The 17,831-nt window shown below is 37.7% G+C and overlaps 1 protein-coding gene across 1 annotated transcript; it reads left to right on the top strand.

The window, feature by feature from the left end:
• Positions 1-92: 92 nt before the first annotated feature.
• Positions 93-17,339, top strand: LOC101853130 (sulfotransferase 1C2). The gene is made up of 7 exons (XM_005110932.3): positions 93-277; positions 726-911; positions 4,703-4,884; positions 5,548-5,686; positions 7,065-7,168; positions 11,980-12,136; positions 16,043-17,339. Exons 2-7 carry the CDS (start codon positions 746-748, stop codon positions 16,156-16,158), a joined length of 864 nt encoding a protein of 287 aa, XP_005110989.1. The 5' UTR covers positions 93-277; positions 726-745; the 3' UTR covers positions 16,159-17,339.
• Positions 17,340-17,831: the final 492 nt, after the last annotated feature.

Here is a 17,831-nt window from a genome sequence, read left to right as displayed (position 1 = left end):
CCTCCTTCAGCTTTAGGGCTGGGTCTACAATTTCTAAACTGCGAAAAGACAAATAAACGATCAGAGATTGTCGGTCCGGTCTGCTTCGTCCAACTTCCGGTTCATAACAAATCAGCTGGGCCTCACCAGAAGTCAGAAAGGCCATAAAACTATAACAAACATACACATCCAAATCAAACAACAGACAAGGAGCTGACTTGAGTTTCATGATCTGTTGTTCTTTTATTTACTGAACTGAAGGAGAAACAAAACCGATTTGTTCCTACTAGTACAGGGGGTATGATGAGGTTGAATGTGCCCCCCCCCTCCTTTTTTTTCTTCATTCGATACCTTTTTAACTTTTTAATTTTAAAGGCCCTTTTACTTTTAGTTTTAGTCTAAGGCTTTAGACTTAGATCTATATATCTAGATCTAGATCTAGATCTAGATCTAGTAGTAGGCAGGCTAAGGCCTTATAGATCTAGATTTAGATTAGATCTAGATTCTAGATCTAGAATCTAGATCTAGATCTAGATCTAGCTATACTTACATCACGGAGGTTATTATAAGGTCCTTTGGCCTCTATAGTAGTCTATACTCTATAAATGCCTACATGGCACTTACTTAGCTTTCTAACCTCTAACCCATGACCTCTGACTGTTTTGTTTGGCTGTTTTAGTTTTTACAGAAAAGTTCTTAATTCTTGTAATACTTACACAAACTTACTTTTTTCTTCTTCCATTCAGCATCGGCATCGATTGCGAAAATGTCGTTAGAAGTGACCACAGATGAGGATGGGTTTCGATTGCCTTTACTTCGCACAAAGGATGGCAGATTTGCTGGCAACACTTTTGTTCAAGATACCATTGACAACATGCCATCTGTAAAACTGAGGGATAACGATGTCTTGTTCTGCTCGTATGCAAAGTCAGGTAGATATTTAGTAATTAAGCTTATAGACCTGGCCTAAAGTAATATTATAAAATAACACTTTGCTTTGTCATCATGATAGTTCTGTTGCTGTCGTGTTCACTGGCTTTTTGTTTGTTCGATAATGACGTTGATTTTTTCCCCTTCCCTCTCCATCTATGAATAGATATCTAGATCTAGATCTAGATTCTAGATCTAGATAGTCTAATTAAAATTAAACTGCCTAGTTTCTAGATCTAGATTCTAGATCTAATAAAACAAAACATCAATTAGGAGTTTTTATAATATAATTAGGCCTAGGCTTTATAAATTATTGTTGTAACATTCATGTGTTCACCTTTCCGAAGAATGGCCGTTTTAATCCTAAACGTGTTTAATTCAAGAAAAAAATACAGGATATTACAATTAAATGATGGAATCACACACAAGGGGCGTGCCAGTGTCAGTATTTGGTTTTGATGGAGACACACTCAATATAATACAGTTATATTTTTTCAAAATATAGGAACTACATAGAATTAAATAACATTATGCTATAAAAACACACACACACAAAAAAAAAAACACAACACAGATGAGAAAATAAAATTCAAACAGCAATAAATAGTTTATGTAATCTTCGCCTGAAAATGACTAGAACTATACACGGATGCCTAAAAAATTATCAAAATACATGTCTACTAAGTAATAGGTTATGAAGTAATTTTTTTTCCTGGAAAGATGCTAAAAATCGAGGCCGCGATTCGCAGACAGAAAAATGCCAAAAATCACGGCCGCGATGCGCAGGTCGCGGCCGCAACAAACGCAGATACTAGCATATTACCCATAGCCAGACCAGCATTATTCTCAGTCAACAACAAGATTCCATTTATTTTCATTTTCACAACTGAAGTTCAAAGCAGCATGGGCTTCTAAGCCACTGAATTTTGATAGAGCAACAATAATATCCTTCTTCTGAGGAGCTCAATACTAATTATTTCACCTTGCCTTGTTGCCAGGTGCATTTAATTTACCATCAAGGTTTTTCCATCTCTTTTCAATTCTGCACCCAATGACTACTGTATAATGCTCACAGAGTCTGGGTAACCGATAGATCAAGATTTTCTAGTACTTGACCTGCGCTTTCTTCAATCAACGTTTTCCTTCTGGGATTGATACGAATTCACTCTTTTTATCTCAATATCCTTTGAAAGTTTCATTTTAGTTTCAACTTTCTTATATTCAGTATTCAAATATTTAAAAAAAGTATATTTGGCCGTTAATGATAATGTTGGTCACTCTTGTACTACCACAACTACATCAGTTACATAAAAAATCAAGACTTACTTGCCCCTGACTCCTGGCTCTGCGGATGATTTTGTTTTTAATCTTACTAAGTAGCTGGGGTAGTGTAGGAAAGTTCAACAAAACTTTAATCAATTTGAACAAAAATGACATTTCTCGAGAGCTAAATGATATACAGTGGAATCCTGTTATAATGAGAGGGAGGGGACCGAAGCGAAATGTCCGTTATAGCAGGATTCTCGCTATACGGGATCCAGTAATAAATTCAAGGGAAACTGTTAAGTAGGCCTAATCTATGAGTTTGGTGTTCTGTTTTTCCTTTTGCCATCTCCCCTGATGATGATTTTGTTTCAACATGACCTCTAGGTCTTACTTGATAAAAAATCGAATCAGGTTTGTTTCTCCAGCACCAGATCAAGCGATGTGGACTGATAGCTTAGCGTTGGCGATCAGAAAGAAAGGGCTCTTGGCTAACTCGCCCGCTGTGTTTCCCCCCCAACCCAACCCACCCTGTGGTGCATTCTGTTTGCTTGCACACGTCACACATTCGCTCCATCCTTCACATTGCTGTGACCTCTCCATCCCCGCATTGGAGAAGTGAGAGGCATGGCAGGCCTTGATAATCTAAACTGGCCTATCACGTGATGCGTTCTGCTTGTCTGCGCATGCCACACCCTCCCTACTCAGTTGCTACGGCCTTCATTGTTGACGCACATGGGCTTTCCTATTCTTTGTTTCGCAAGATCAGCAACAAGTTTCTCAACTGGCGAGGTCTTGCATTATGTATAATTGGCCTATGCCATGTGCACAGCAGCAGCAATATTCTGCTATAACCGACTCGCAAGTGTGTCTGATAGCGCTATAGCAGTATTTTGTTTACAAAGGTAAAGAGGAGAAAAAAACAGGGTTTTAGAATAGTGCCTTTATAACAGACTTCTCGTTTTTTCCGGACTCCTTATAAGTGGACTCCACTGTATCTATCAATATAACTTGCCCCAGGAGCGTTTCCTATCGTTGATAAAAAACAATTTGTAAGATGAAATGTCTATTTTACCATAACTCTTTACAGAAGCACCGTACAAACTCTGGGTGGGTTGTAAGCTCTTCAGCGTCCAATTCTACTACAGAATCACACGATTTCTACAGCCACCTACAACGATTAGCAAATGGAAAATTCCGCTCGAATAAACCGTCCGAAACGCGCTACGCTTTAAATTCGTCAAAATTCTGCTTTGTGGCAGAACGCGTAACGACCCTTGTAGTTTTAACTCAAATATCTATAATGTTACGAATTTCTCTCCCCATTGAAACTAACATGGGAAACGAAAAGCATATATAGACTCTCGTTTCATTTTTGTTTTATGATGCTAGGCCAGGAACTAATAAAGTTATGAGCTTAGACAGAGGAAAAACCGGGATTTTCGCAGAAATCCCCACTCGTCGGGCGCATGTAAAACCCCCTAATATTACAATTTACGCCCACAAAAAGAAAAATTGACCAGCACCTGATTCCACCTCGACATCGCGACACATATATCCACAACAACACCCAGACTATTGTTTTTTATGTTAAATTCAAGTGAAAAGGGGGAAAAATCAACAAATAATTAAGAAGCGGAAAAATCAATGTCACTTCTTCAGCTTGAGTAAAGAACACTTATCCTCGCCTCAAAGACAGGTCTCTACACTGCAGTCTTTTGTAATAGTGTGTTTGATTTATATTAATTCATAATAATATGTGACACAGCGTGGTGAAATCAGGCACTTGTAAAAATCATGAAATCCGAGACATCTGCATTTTTCAGCCAGTTTGGAATTTTTGTTTCAAATTTTTTTTTTTTTTTGTTCAACACCTTGTATGTCCATTCAAAAACACTTTTATTTTTATATGTGGATTTTATGGAAAAGCGTTGATTAAAGGCACCAAAAAAGTGAAATTACAGTTTCCAAGGACTCTTTAAAGCTATGGAAGTCTGCAAACTTTGGCGGCCATTCTCTCTCTAATTTTGCCTCTGAAACCAGGTGACCCCACCTCCTTCAGTCGCTCATATCTCGACTTCTATTCAAGATAAATGGATATTTTTTTCATCGAAAACAAGGCAAATGAACTTACTTTACTTTTACTTTATCCGCCGCTTTTACCCTTTTGGGTGTCGTGGGAAGAAAGAGACGTCTCTCTGTCGCCAGCCGGAGACCTTGGGTCAGGGGGATGCCGTGGGTGGTTAATGTTTCCCTGACTCCATCTATCCAGGTCTTTCTCGGTCGCCCTCTAGCCTTGTTGCCATCAAATTTTTTGATGTAGGCACGTTGTGAACATCCTTTAAAATGACATTAATAACTCCATATATACCCTAATATTGATGAGCACCTGATTCCACCCCGTTGTGACACATATTGTGTTATGCCGCTGAAGAAAAAAAAATGTTCGTGATGAAGGATCACTACTTTGTCTTTCTATTGAAAAAAATGTTGGTTTTTTTTTCCTTTTCTTCTATTCCATTTCGCAAAGGTTGCCACTGGATATGGCAGAATGTTCGCATGCTGCATCAAGGGGAGGTAACTGATGATGCTGTGGACAAGGAGGGTTCAATGATGGAATATCACGACATTGATTACCTGGACAATCTGCCGTCCCCTCGATTTCTAAATACTCATGTATTCTTTGATAAACTTCCCTCAGATTTGTTGAAGGTATTTGACCACTTTGTTGTCTTCTGCTTCAGAAATAATGAAATACTGGCATGACAATATCTGCTCTTGTTTTAGTGTCAATCTTTTTTTTCTCTTAAAGACTTTAATGTAAACAGATATCACTTATTTGGTGTGCAGTTAAGTTCAGTTAACATTTACAACTTTTACTTACTGTTGCAGTAGTCTAACAATAGTAATCTAACAACAATTACTGTTTAATGACTTTCATCAAGGGAAATTGACCCTTCCAATTCCAACCCCATGCGCATATATTCTTCAGCCGCACTTGTACCTCCCACAGTCCCAGAAGTGCACTCTCAGTTTCAGGGGGTAACAAATTTGTGCATTTTTTGAAATTAGTGAACCTAATTAAACTAATTTTCATAATATTTGTTCGTTTATCTTTAAACATTGTTATATAATGTGTTATTGTCTAAACCTCATTACAAAAATACTACATCAATTTTTAGAATGCATTCCTCTTTGTCTGAAATACTGCTGTATTGGCTGGGACTGGGGTTAGGGAGTGCACAAATATGGCTGGGGCTGGAAGGGTTCATTAAAGACAAAAGTGGACTATGTTGCTATTTGCTGGCTGTACTGATACATAATTCTTGTTTTGATTTGTATTTGCTGAATTTTTTTTTTCTTTTTCTCTGTAAGGGAAACGTGAAGATGGTCTTTGTATATCGAAATCCCAAAGACATTGCAGTCTCCTTTTATCACCATCACTCCCGCCTCAAATCGTATGGATATGAAGGGAAGTTCAGCAACTACATCAAGAGGTTTGCAAGTGGTCTCGGTAAGCAGAACAGAATATTCACCCAGTTTTGTTTGAAAATATAATATATGCCATTTTGAAGGTGTATCACTTGTTCTCCGGATAAGAGAATCGGGCAGACAGAAAAAAAATATGTATGTATCTACATATAAGCTACCAGGAAGGAGAAAAAGTTTGGAACACCTCAGGGATTTGAATCCTCAAACATTAGCATTCAGAGCACGGGTGAGCTAAATAAAGATAACCCCCCCCCCCCCAAAGATACATTCATTTTAGTTTTATGTGAATCCCCTTTTCCTTTATCCTGGAGGCTCTTTTTATGTACTCCCAACTTAATTGAAGGTTTTGTTGATTTATCTCAGAAGGAAGAAAAACGAATTAGTTATTAATGTTACTGATGCTTTGTAAAGATTATCAACCATAAAGGGTTCTTTTATCCCAAATCATTGGATCATATCAATTCTGATGACTAATCAGCTAGGCATATTACACTGTAGCGTTTTACTGTATTTTTCTTTATTAAATCCTTGTGTTTGTTGATTCTTAAAACTTAAATTCGTGGGTGGTTGGTGGGTGGTCTGGTGTGGTTTTCTCCTTCTTTCCTATCAAACATCTATCGTTCTTGTCTCTCCTCCTTCTTTCTGGGAACACATATATATATTTTTTGGCACTTATATGACCTTATTGTGTTTCAAGTGCCTTAAAACTCTTACGAAGGAAAAAAAAACCAAACCAAAAAAACTTAGATTCTTTGTAAGCATTCCCTACTCTTCTCTCATGCTATAAGTAGCTTTCTTGCATACTTGACCTGTTACATTTAAGTCTGTGGCTTGAATCCGTGGGTCCGCATCATTTTTCCTATTCGTTCTTGAAATTTTTCTCTCAGTCTGATGTCCTGTTGAGGAATGAGTTCTCGTGGTAGGGGTGCCCTAATTGTGTCGTGCACACAGCCTTTCATTTTTATTATATGTGAATTAATGTTTCTTCTTCTGGTTTTACTTGCTTCTTCTTCCTCTTCCTGTTCCCCTTCCTCTCCTCTTCCTCCTCCTGAATATTATAAGCATTATCATATTATTAGAATTTATTTTTTCATTTACTTTAAAACTTTTAAAAATTATTATATCATTATTGTTATTATTGTTTTCACTTTATTTATTATTTAACATTTTTATTTTTGTCGTTTTTTTTATTTTTGTCGTTTATAATAATAATACCCCATAATAATTATCTTTATTGTTATTGTTATCATTGTTATTATTGTTATTGTATTGTGATGATGATGATGATGATGATGATGAGGATTATTATTATTGCTATTATCATGTTGAACTGCTGCCCCAGCCACAATCAACCTTGTCCTTGTTTCTCTCCCTCCTACACGTTTGCTGCTTTCATTCAGTCAGCAACAACAGCATATTTGACTACTGGACCTCGTTTGATCAAGGCCTTAGGAAGAACCCACAGATTCCCCATATTGTGATGAGCTACGAAGAGTTGAAGAAGGTCTGTAATTAGAGTTTTTGGCCCCTCGTTGCCTCCTATCTGAATCTTGTGGATCAATATATATATTGATATATATATATACATACATATATATATATATTCAATAACACATACTTTAGCTACAACCAGCAGAAATAAATGACCCTTTGCCAATAGGTAGGGGTTTCTTCATATACCTTACAAAATCCTTTCCTATTCCAATAAAAATTGTGCTACAGCTTTGAAAATTGTATATGTTGTGCTTAATATGATGTTTCAGTTAAGGGAGCAGAGAAATGGCAGTCGGGCCATCAGAAGAAATCTTACAATTCTTTTTAGTTCTGAAATCAATGTATTTTTAGAATGGAAAACGTGACGCGTAGAGTTTGTACTTTTTCTGTCATCAAGTTCTACAATGAAATAATTGCTGAGAAACTCGTCCTTCTACACTTTTACAACTCTAACTACATTATTTGTGGTGCTATATCAGGAAGAATGATGTCTATAGCTGTTTTTTCTTTGTGAGCCTTCTAGATTTTCATATTCCAGCATCACTCGTGCAGTCATTTTGCAAGGCAACTTCGATTCCGCATGTCTTCGTTTCTATCTGCCACTTTGGGGCCCTGGAACAAACATATTATCGTTCAATGTTTACTCTCTGCCCTGACTGATTCCGAGGCTGTAACCATACATAATTTTGCAGAAAACGGAAATACCGCGATGCCTCATACTCTGTCATCATTTGTTATATTCGAAAGAACCAATCAGAAAACGAGAAATAATAGGGGTGGAGGAACGTGCATTGTTCCTGTTGATCCATTCAAAGCATATTGTTGTGCGATGTAAGACGGCGAGAAGAATAACGATGCATGAGACTAATCCATTTAAGTTTTCTTATGTCGTCATCAAATCTATACCTGTTATGTTCGAAAATTTAAACCAAATAATGGTTAACATCGCACTGCATTCAGATAGTCAAGTAGTGGTAGATCTAGATGCAACCACTCGTGCTTGGCTAGATGTCAACAAGAGGGAAAAATTTTATGTGAATTGATCATATTGTCCAAAATGAAGACAAACATTTATCCCTATGATGACTATGTGTCATCGTGGTTATGTTTGAAAGATATTTGGTATTTTGCATAGTTATAGTAAAATGTGAATTAAGTGGCATTTTTTCACCATTAACATGCCTTATGAGTCAAACTGAATCACCTGAATCTTTGTTTGCCAAAATTTCCAAAAAATGAAGTAAAAGATGAAAATGGAAAGTTTTTTCATTTCCTCGGGACATAACTATGATGACACAAATGCAAACACAAAGGCATTCAGAATTTCTTTTTTCTGTGATTTTATATGCTCTTCATTCTTATGTTTGAAGATTAAAGCAATGAGAAAATTATTAAAATAATTTTATGTTCAGTAAAATACTTTTCAGGGTATTTTTCATTTTGTGTTATCCTGGTTATTTTCGAAAGATATTATATATTTTGCAGGGATTCATAGTAAAATCTGAATAAAGTGGCATTTTTTAAATCATTAACTTGCATTGTGAGTCAAACTGAATCTTCTGAATCATTGTTTGCCCAAATTTTCATCAAAGAAATTAAGATATGAAAACGGAAAGTTTTTCATTTCTTTCGGACATAACTATGATGGCACAAATGCAAACACAACTGCTTTCAGAATTTCTTGTTTCTCTGATCCTCACCTTTTTATATGCTCTTCATGCTTATGTTTGAAAATCAAAGAAGAAAACTACAACAGAAAATTCACACCCTATCTGCAACAGGAAAAAATATTGTGTTCACATGGATACCTAGCCATGTGGGCATCTGAGGAAACGAGTACGTAGATGACCTGGCGAAGCAATCCTCATCCCTTCTGTTGGGATCAACGACGGACACTCTCCCAGAGCCACTGGTGGAAAAAACACAAAAATAACAAAGTCTATAATAAATAACCCAAACAGGGACTGCAAAATCCTTCGGACCTCTCCAGAAGAGACGAAGTCATTTTTATTCGATTGCGCATCGGACACACGGCCCTGACTCACAAATACCTCCTACAGGGAGACGAGAAGCCGTTCTGTGTCGGATGCGAACCGACACAGATTTTACCATTAGACACATTTTAACCGAATGTCTAGACTTTGGAGAGATCCGAAGGAAATACTTTAAATGCAAAAGATTGCAAGACATTTTTTCCGTTGTTGGTCCCTTCAGAATTTTGGATTTTATGAGGGCCATTGGCCTTTATGGGAAGTTATAGAACAGAATTAAATTATTAAAAATTTTTATGAAGGTTATTTTACATTGAAATTATATATTTACACCAAATTTTAAATTTTTAAAGGTTTTAAGATCAAATGACCCATGCCCAGCTGTGCAGTGAACTGCCAATGAAAAACTAACTTATGTTTCGCGCGCTCATATGACCTTATGCAGTTGCAAGTGCCGTAAAACCCCATACTAAACTAAATAAGAAAACTGTCAAAATAATTTTGTATGTACAAATTCTTTAAAAATTGTCATCATAGATCTAGTTACGTCTGAAAGAATTTGACTTGACATTATGTAACGCCAGTTACACATCTTAGCATGCTGTCTGTAGGTTTATTGTAAATACATGTTTTTGTAGGAGGAGATATACACGAATAGAAAAATTCTAGTAAAAACGAAATATTAAAAACTTTATCATCTACCCTCTGTTCTACATTTTAGGTTCCCACCTTTTGGCAAAAGCTCAAATGTGTCACAACACTAGAATCAGGCACTCCTCAATTTTTGGACATATGGGGTTATATAATATATATATATATATATATATATATATACAGTCAAACTTGCCATGATGGCGACCTCTATAATACGGCCACCTGTACAGCATTTTTTCGATCTATTTTGACTGCTTAAAACGGGCACCTGTCCAATGCGGCCGCGGCCGCCCTATTCTATCAACGGCCAACCCAATTTACCTGTCTGATACGCCAGGCTTTGTCAAAAACTAAGCATTATCCCCTGACGCTGCGGACAAACCGTCATAATTCATTCATCTGTCGTTTGTCAGTCCCTCGAATGGATGAACGGTCATGTTGCTTAGATTGCTCCCAATGTTTACCCAAATTGACCAATGGGTAACAATAAATTTTCAGCTGCTGGTAAGAGAAGCGTGTGATCCGTCTTAATCCATAAGCCCCGCCCTTGACTCAGTCCCTAAACCAGGTCCATAACAAAGGAAGTCAACGCTAACTCGTGACAGAAATGTCGTTCATTTACCGAGTGGTAGTAACCCGTTTGTTTTACTATGGCTCTTGGTCTTTCTAGTCTGACACATTTTGTTTTGTTTTGACCTTTCGCAGAACTATAATTTTGGTAAAAGTAATAATAATAAAACGAACTACAAAAAGTCCAACAAAAACTGTCCTTTCTCAGAAGAGAGAAAAAAAAAAAAAGCAACAACAAAATTTTAATGAGCCCTACAGCAGTTATTAACTGCAAGCACCTCCAGTTGGGACTCAGAAGTAAATGGTTTGTTTTCTTCTTTTTGATAAGTCCTGCCTAAGACGAGCACCTCACCTGTCTTATACTGCCACTTTTCTCCGCGACAATGCGTGGTCGTCTTACATAGGTTCGACTGTATACCCAGTGTTGTAACTCATTTATTTCTGCTGGTTGTAGCCAAAGTATGTGTTTTTGATCTCAATTACACAACTGAAGTCTTTGTAACCTTTATGTTCCCCAGCTAGATTTTAACAGAAAAATAATCTCTTCCAAATGAAGTTTGTGTCCAGTAGGGCTTTAGAGATTTTTCGAGCTCTAAACATATCTGTTGTTGTTCCAGTGGTCAGGCTATTGGGCTTAAATGTAATTATTATTAATGATTAAAATTATTATTATTGGGAGCTCTTGTGGTCGAGAGGTACACATTGTTCGCCTCTCATTCAAAAGGGCCTGGGTTGGAAATCTGACAGCAATGAAAAACATTTCTTCTAGAAAATTTTCTCCTGTCACTTTATTTACCAGTCTCTAGTCCTGCTCTGTCAGCTGCTTTCTTCTCCACCCCACCCCACCCCTGGCCTCCTTTGGGCTCCTCTCTCCTTTACTCCTGACTCCTTCTACTGCTATCCCTTGCTCTGTCTTACTGCTACTGTCTTTCAGCCACAAACCTGATCTCAGGGTAGGTAAGATCGAACACCTTCCCGGAGAATGGCCAAAAATCTTGGTAGTGGGATGTCCAAGATGCACGTGGTAAAGAGATCCCTTGGTGGTCTTAAAATCGATAGGATTAGGCTTCGGTCACCGCCTGAAAAAATTTCCAAATTAATTCCTACCAAGACTGAAAAATACTTTAGTCCGTATAAAAACATAGAGTTCCTTCGAAAATGGAACGTGGTTGCCTGAAGGCAAGGGTTAAGTAGAAAAAAGAGTCACGTGTAAAAATCAGTTGCATTGCACTGCAGGTTGAAGAATCAGCAGCCGACTAGATCTACCTCTGAGGTCTCACAGGGAATGCATGGAAGAAGATTATTGTTGTTATTAATCCATCATGAAAATGATATATATGTGTGTGTGTGTGTGTGTGTGTGTGTGTGTGTGTGTGTGTGTGTGTGTGTGCTTATGAATGTTCTTGCATGCATGCGTGCCTGCATGTGCATGCCTGCATTTACGTGTATTGCAACGGAGTAGGATCAGGCGCTTGTCAATTTTGGGGTAATTGGAGATATTGATATAATCTTAAAAGCTTTTCCTTTTGCCTTGCGTTTGATGAAAAAAGTACCCATCGTTTTAACGTCTGTAATTTGATTAAAGAAGAATGGACTGTTTTTACAGAATCCTGTCTCTGAGAGACACAGGCTTGCTGCATTCCTGGGCCGTAACTATGACGAAGAGTTCATCCTCCAAGTTGCTGAGGCCACCAGTATAGACAGGATGAGGCAACAGAAGGGTGGACCGAAAGATAGCAACGGTTCTATTTTCTACAGAAAAGGTAAATACAGTCAAGCACGCACAGTAGTGGTGGGTGGATTATAATTTGTGTGGGGCTTAAAGTTGCTTCCACTTCTTTACCACCAAATAGCAAGCAACAAGAACAAACATAATTTGGGTGGGGCTTGATTTGCTTCCCCTTCTTTACCTCCAAATAGCAAGCAGTAAGAACGAAACAGTGGTGATTTCTCTATAGTCACGGTGAGCCTCAGCATTTTGAGAACCATTCAAACAAGAAGAGTCTCCTTTGTTTTCCATCTCTTTGTTCTAAGATAGATTCTTCGGGATGGAAAAGTTGCCTTAAAAGTGGAATTGACATGATTTATAACTGATAAATCTCAGCGGCACAGACATGAACATGCACACACAGCACTTCAAACTTATTCGATCTATGAGCTGGATTAGGCCGTGTAGTCGTGGAAAGAAGAAGGCACCTAACAAAGGTCCAATGAGAGCGTAGGTATCCGTGTCACTGGGGGAAAGTGTATCATAACCTTTCACCCAGTTTTCAGGACTAGGAGAGCGTGAGCCCTCAATACAGTGTTCTTTTATCCAGTCTTCTACCTTTTTACATGAAGAGTTTCATTTCGGAAGATGCGTGGGAATGGGCTTATCCTTTGCTGACCCCTAAAGACATTTGATTGGCTGTTAGGTTACTATGGTTGTAAGAGGTGGCGACAGTGCTTAGATAAATGAGCAAGCCGCCAAGTTGATCACTCTGTGTTCATTGTGTGCGATCATAGTGTTCTCAGCTGCTTATTTCGTTATTTAAAAAACTTTAATTTACTTTGGGATAGAGTTGGGGGGGGGGGGGGGCTCAGGCCCGTATGCCCTTCACTACCCACCACCACTGAACCCGCACATTGTGAATTCGAAGGGATATATGGAAATCTTTTTGTTATGTACAAATTTCGGCATGGATAGCTCAAGTGTATTGGGTATTGACAAATTAAATGGGTTTGACACATCCATAATTTAGGTAAACCGATAAAACTAAAAATTAAAAACTGAAGTAAATCAAGAGACCTAATTGTGAAGGAACTATGGTCGGAAAATACATTTTTGTCGTGGCTTTACTGTAGCAGATTCGTCACGCAAGCTATTTTTTAGTAATACCATGTCTCTTTTTTAACTTTTGGAACCATCCTGAGGTGCATTTGAAGTGAAGGCCAAATTCCTTTATGATTTCAAGTATTTTGTCGTCAGTATGGTACTAGGGATAAGAATAAAAAATAGACATGGCACATGCTTGCTGGAATAATGGAAACAATGCCAGCTCGTTTTTTTTTTCAATTTAGCAAAATGTACTCACTTGCTGTCGGGATAACATTCCAATGCTGGCCTTTTCAGTTTTACATCTATTTTTTAGAAATGTTGAAACATTGATTCGAGGATACTAAATCTATTACAAAGTTTAATTTCTTTCTTAGTACAGAACTTTTTGCCAACATCCGCTAAAATCTAAGGCCGGTCCCTGAGTGGCTCTGTAGGTCTGACCTGCAGTTCACCTAGCTCGCACCGTGAAAATGAACGTATACATTATCGTGTGCTTGAGCTGCGTCGCTGTATGGTCTGTCTGTTGTCAGCTGCATTGCACGACGAGTCAGACGTGCTATTCAACAGTGTTGTAAAACTCGTCTGTCATGTCTGGGCACGCAGCCTCGCTTCATGTTTTTTTTTTTTCTACTGAAATTCTTCACAGGTCATTAAAATCAGCAAGAATTAAGTATTATTGATATTAGGTGCTTTACTAATTTAATATTGATTCTAGCATCAACAATTTTCCTCATAATCCCAAGAAATGCACTTTATCATACTTTAAAATTTCGAATGGAGAGGTAGACCTAGTTTCAACTGTTTGTTTACATTCATAGGCCTGTGTGCTTCTAGGCTAGATCTAGATCTAGATTGATAGTTCAGGAGTTGAGACACAGAAGAATATCCAGGAGAAAATACGTACAACTCTCACACAGGGTTCCCACTGGTCTTTAAAAAAATCCTTAAATTAAAATCCTAGTGCGGCCAAAGAAACATGATCTTGGGTGCGGCTGTGCTGACACACAGCGAGCAACACTGCGAGCAGGCCTCGCGCTCGCTCAGACACAGAAGCCTATGCACAGTGCGGCTGTGCTGACATGCAGACGGCGGCACTAGGCGAGCTAAAAGTCAGACCTGCAGAGCCACTCTGGGACCGGCCTAATGCATGGTTTCTGTTGTCAGGCAATTAGTTCATAAAAGTTGTTCTATTTAACACCACACAATTTGTATGCGAATATTTTTATGGTAAACATTGTATTGCAACATTGACAAAAGACTCAGGACTGTTGTGTTGCAGTTCGGTGCTTCACTATCGCATGCAGTAGATCTAAGTTCGATTTTTGGGTTTTGGGTGTGTGTTTGTGTGCGTGTGTGTGTGTGTGGGGGGGGGGGGGGGATTTTTATTGAGTATCTCTTTCTTTCTGCTGGGACATTGTTTCCCTCTGTCGCCCCAAGTTAGCCCAAGTTGGCCCTGACCTGCTTCCTTAACCATTTAGCTCTTGGAGATTTGTCTTGATGAATGGCCCGAAATTGTGGAAAAGGGAGAAAATCTTCTTAAAATATGTATCATATAATCTTCTTTTAAAATTAGTTTTAAAGAATCATTTACAAAATGATTTGGGGGGGTGGGGGAGGATGTAGCTACATAAGGAAAAGAATTCTGCTCCCAAACGAACTATTTTCCGTTGTGGTACAGTATGGGCAAGTTATTTTGTTCTCTTATTACACTCATCTATTTTGTCAAATTAAACAATAATAACCTGCTCTTCTAGTGTCTTAAAAATACAACATTATGGTAGACCTTAAAATGAACTTCCAGTGTGTCTTAATTTGATCGAGATTGCTTCACAGGCTGAATTTCTATGTATTTCCAAAGTTTCCTTGGAGCTGCCCAATTTTCAACTCGATTGCACCCTCCATTTCGTTTTGTTTGTATTTAAAATTAACACATGCACTACGTCTGGGTCAATTTCTACGATGAAAAAAATCAAAGAATGAAGAAAAACTATAGCCTCATTTTCAGTCAATTCTAATCGGACATTATTCCCAGGTCTCATAGAAACGTATATCACGGCAGTGTGCGCGCATTCGGCAATAGAAGCGCCGGGCAATGCAGCTGTAGATGTTAATCGATAGACTCTGCACAATACCGCTGTTAGTGTTAAATGGTTAATTATCTATATTGTGTTGATGGGACTTAAAACACCTACATTTTTTAAAAAAGATTAACAGAAGGCAACTTCAGTGTTGTATGGTCTTATTGTTAACTCTGTGTTTTTAATCAACTTTTGTGGGTTCAGGACCGTGAAGGACTTTCAAGATGTGTTGTATAATTTGTATGTAAGATGTCAGAGATATGCCTTTAGCAATGTGGGTGAGTTTTTTAAAATACTGTGTGTTTGTTAAAGTGTATTGTTTTGTGTTTGTTGGAATTTTAGTTTTGTTTTGTTTTTTGTTAAAGTGTATTGTTTTGTGTTTGTTGGAATTTTAGTTTTGTTTTGTTTTTTGTTAAAGTGTATTGTTTTGTGTTTGTTGGAATTTTAGTTTTGTTTTGTTTTTGTTAATAATGTTTGTGTATAGGTGCTTTGTTTTATTTGCCTGTGTTTGTTTTGGAACATGTCTTCTGATTTTTTTTCTAAGGATGTGTGTGTGCATGTGTGTGTGTGTGTGGTGTGTGTGTGTGTGTGTGTGTGTGTGTGTGTGTGTGTGTGTGTGTGTGTGTTTGTGTGTAAGATATGAGTGTGTCTGTATATGTGAATGAGAATACATTTTTTAAAATGTTTGTGTGTCTTTGTCAATGGAGGGATCTCTGTGCATTTTTTTCCCATGTGAATATTCCCAAATGTATTATGTTTTTTTCTTGTTTCAGGCGAAGTTGGAGATTGGAAGAATCACTTCACTGTCGCGGAGAGCAATTGGTTTGATGATATGGTTGCTTCTCGGCTCAAGGATTGTAAAATGTTCAAATTTGTGTACTCGTTATGATACAAAACTATGAGTAGTGTGGTATATCTGGGTCGTCATTTGGATACTCCCGTCTGGAAAGTTGTCTGTATTAATGATGTAGTCATAACTTATTAGAGTTGGTGCCAAACAGTACATTTTTATATTCATTTTAAGTGAAAAAGTAACCAACATATCAAAAGAACTTTTCATTCTGAGCTTTTCGATACCAAAATTCTTTTCAACTGTATAGTATATGCTTCCGTGGAAGCTGAGAATGTTTCTGAGTGTTCTCAGAGGGTCTGCTGGGGTAATAATAGTTGTAAAGCGCATAGAGCAAGCTCTTGAGCATGGATATGTGCTATATAAATGCAATTATTATTATAATTATTATTAGTACAGGGTTGCCAGTTTTCTTGCTAAAGCCGGAGTCCGGCTTTTTGAAATCTTGCGACCGGGAACATTTTTCCTGCCTGGTTGACAAATTGTAACCCGACACCAGCTACGCTTAAAGGAAGGCCATAGAGTTATCTATGAGGAAGACCAGAACGGGTCGTTGAACTCTTGTGCGTTTGTGGTTGGGGCTGGGCATTATTCGTTTTTTATTCTTTTTTTTTTTTTAACGAATAAATAGATAGCTAGTTTTGAAAAAATCCGAATAAACAAAACGAGTTAGAAACTAGATACTTCATTTAGAAAGAAGGACGGGTGCAAACTGGCTGGCCCCTCTTCCAAGAGGAGAAAGTAATTTCTTCACAGCAAGACGTTTCCCCATCCGTTATAAACATCAGTATGCAGTTATTGGTGAATGCTATTTTTTTCATATTTAGGTTTTTCTAATAGGCCTAGGCCTACACATTTATTTTAGCACGTGTGGATATCTCATCTGTTTTTATTGAAGTGCCACGCACTGCGCATAGAATTTTATACTTTTTTGTCAGAGACTGCTGACAACCATTTTTAGAGACAGTTCACACATATATACAAAATTTGTTGCACCAGTCAAACTCTTGAAAAGTTACGTATATATTGGTCCGTACATTGAGCTCAATTTTTAAAACAAATGTGTGTTCATTAAAGATGAGCTAAATATGGCATAAAAAATGGTCCAGAAGCCAGTTTCACACTTTTGTTAATCAACAAATTTTCATTCACTTGAAAATGGCATAAAAATTCACCAATGATTGATAAATACACTTTTTATACATCGAATTAAAAGGAAAGCAGAGCTCTTTTGCTTAAAGTTATAAAGAATAAAAATAAAAGTCAATATAATATAATATGCATCTCCATAGTCTTCAGAATACCCATTAATGACATATTATAGAATGGGCATTACTTATAACATCTCAATTTGCACAAGATATCACCTACTATCGTTGATAGATTCACATTATGAACACCAAATTAAAGGGAAAGCAACGCTCTTCCACATAGAATTAAAAAGAGCTCAACAAACAAGTAATTTGATGTCGACGTTGTCGTAATGGAATGTGTTGGAGCCTCTGTTATTGGCTCACCAGCACAGCTATTCTGACTGCTAGCCAATGGTAGCGGCTTGCGGGAGATGCTAAATTTATCGGGACAATTTTCCCTTTAGCTGAAAAAGGTTTATATTGCAATGTGAAATATGTCTATTCATAGGCCTATATGTATAAGGCCTGTGCTACTCGCCCAAGGAGATTAAAAGTAATGGAGGATGCTCTGTGGGCGGC

Source organism: Aplysia californica, unplaced genomic scaffold (assembly GCF_000002075.1).
Source record: "Aplysia californica isolate F4 #8 unplaced genomic scaffold, AplCal3.0 scaffold00969, whole genome shotgun sequence".
Classification (NCBI taxonomy): domain Eukaryota; kingdom Metazoa; phylum Mollusca; class Gastropoda; order Aplysiida; family Aplysiidae; genus Aplysia; species Aplysia californica.
Note: the sequence above shows the minus strand (reverse complement) of the source record. Positions and strands in the feature narration are given on the sequence as shown.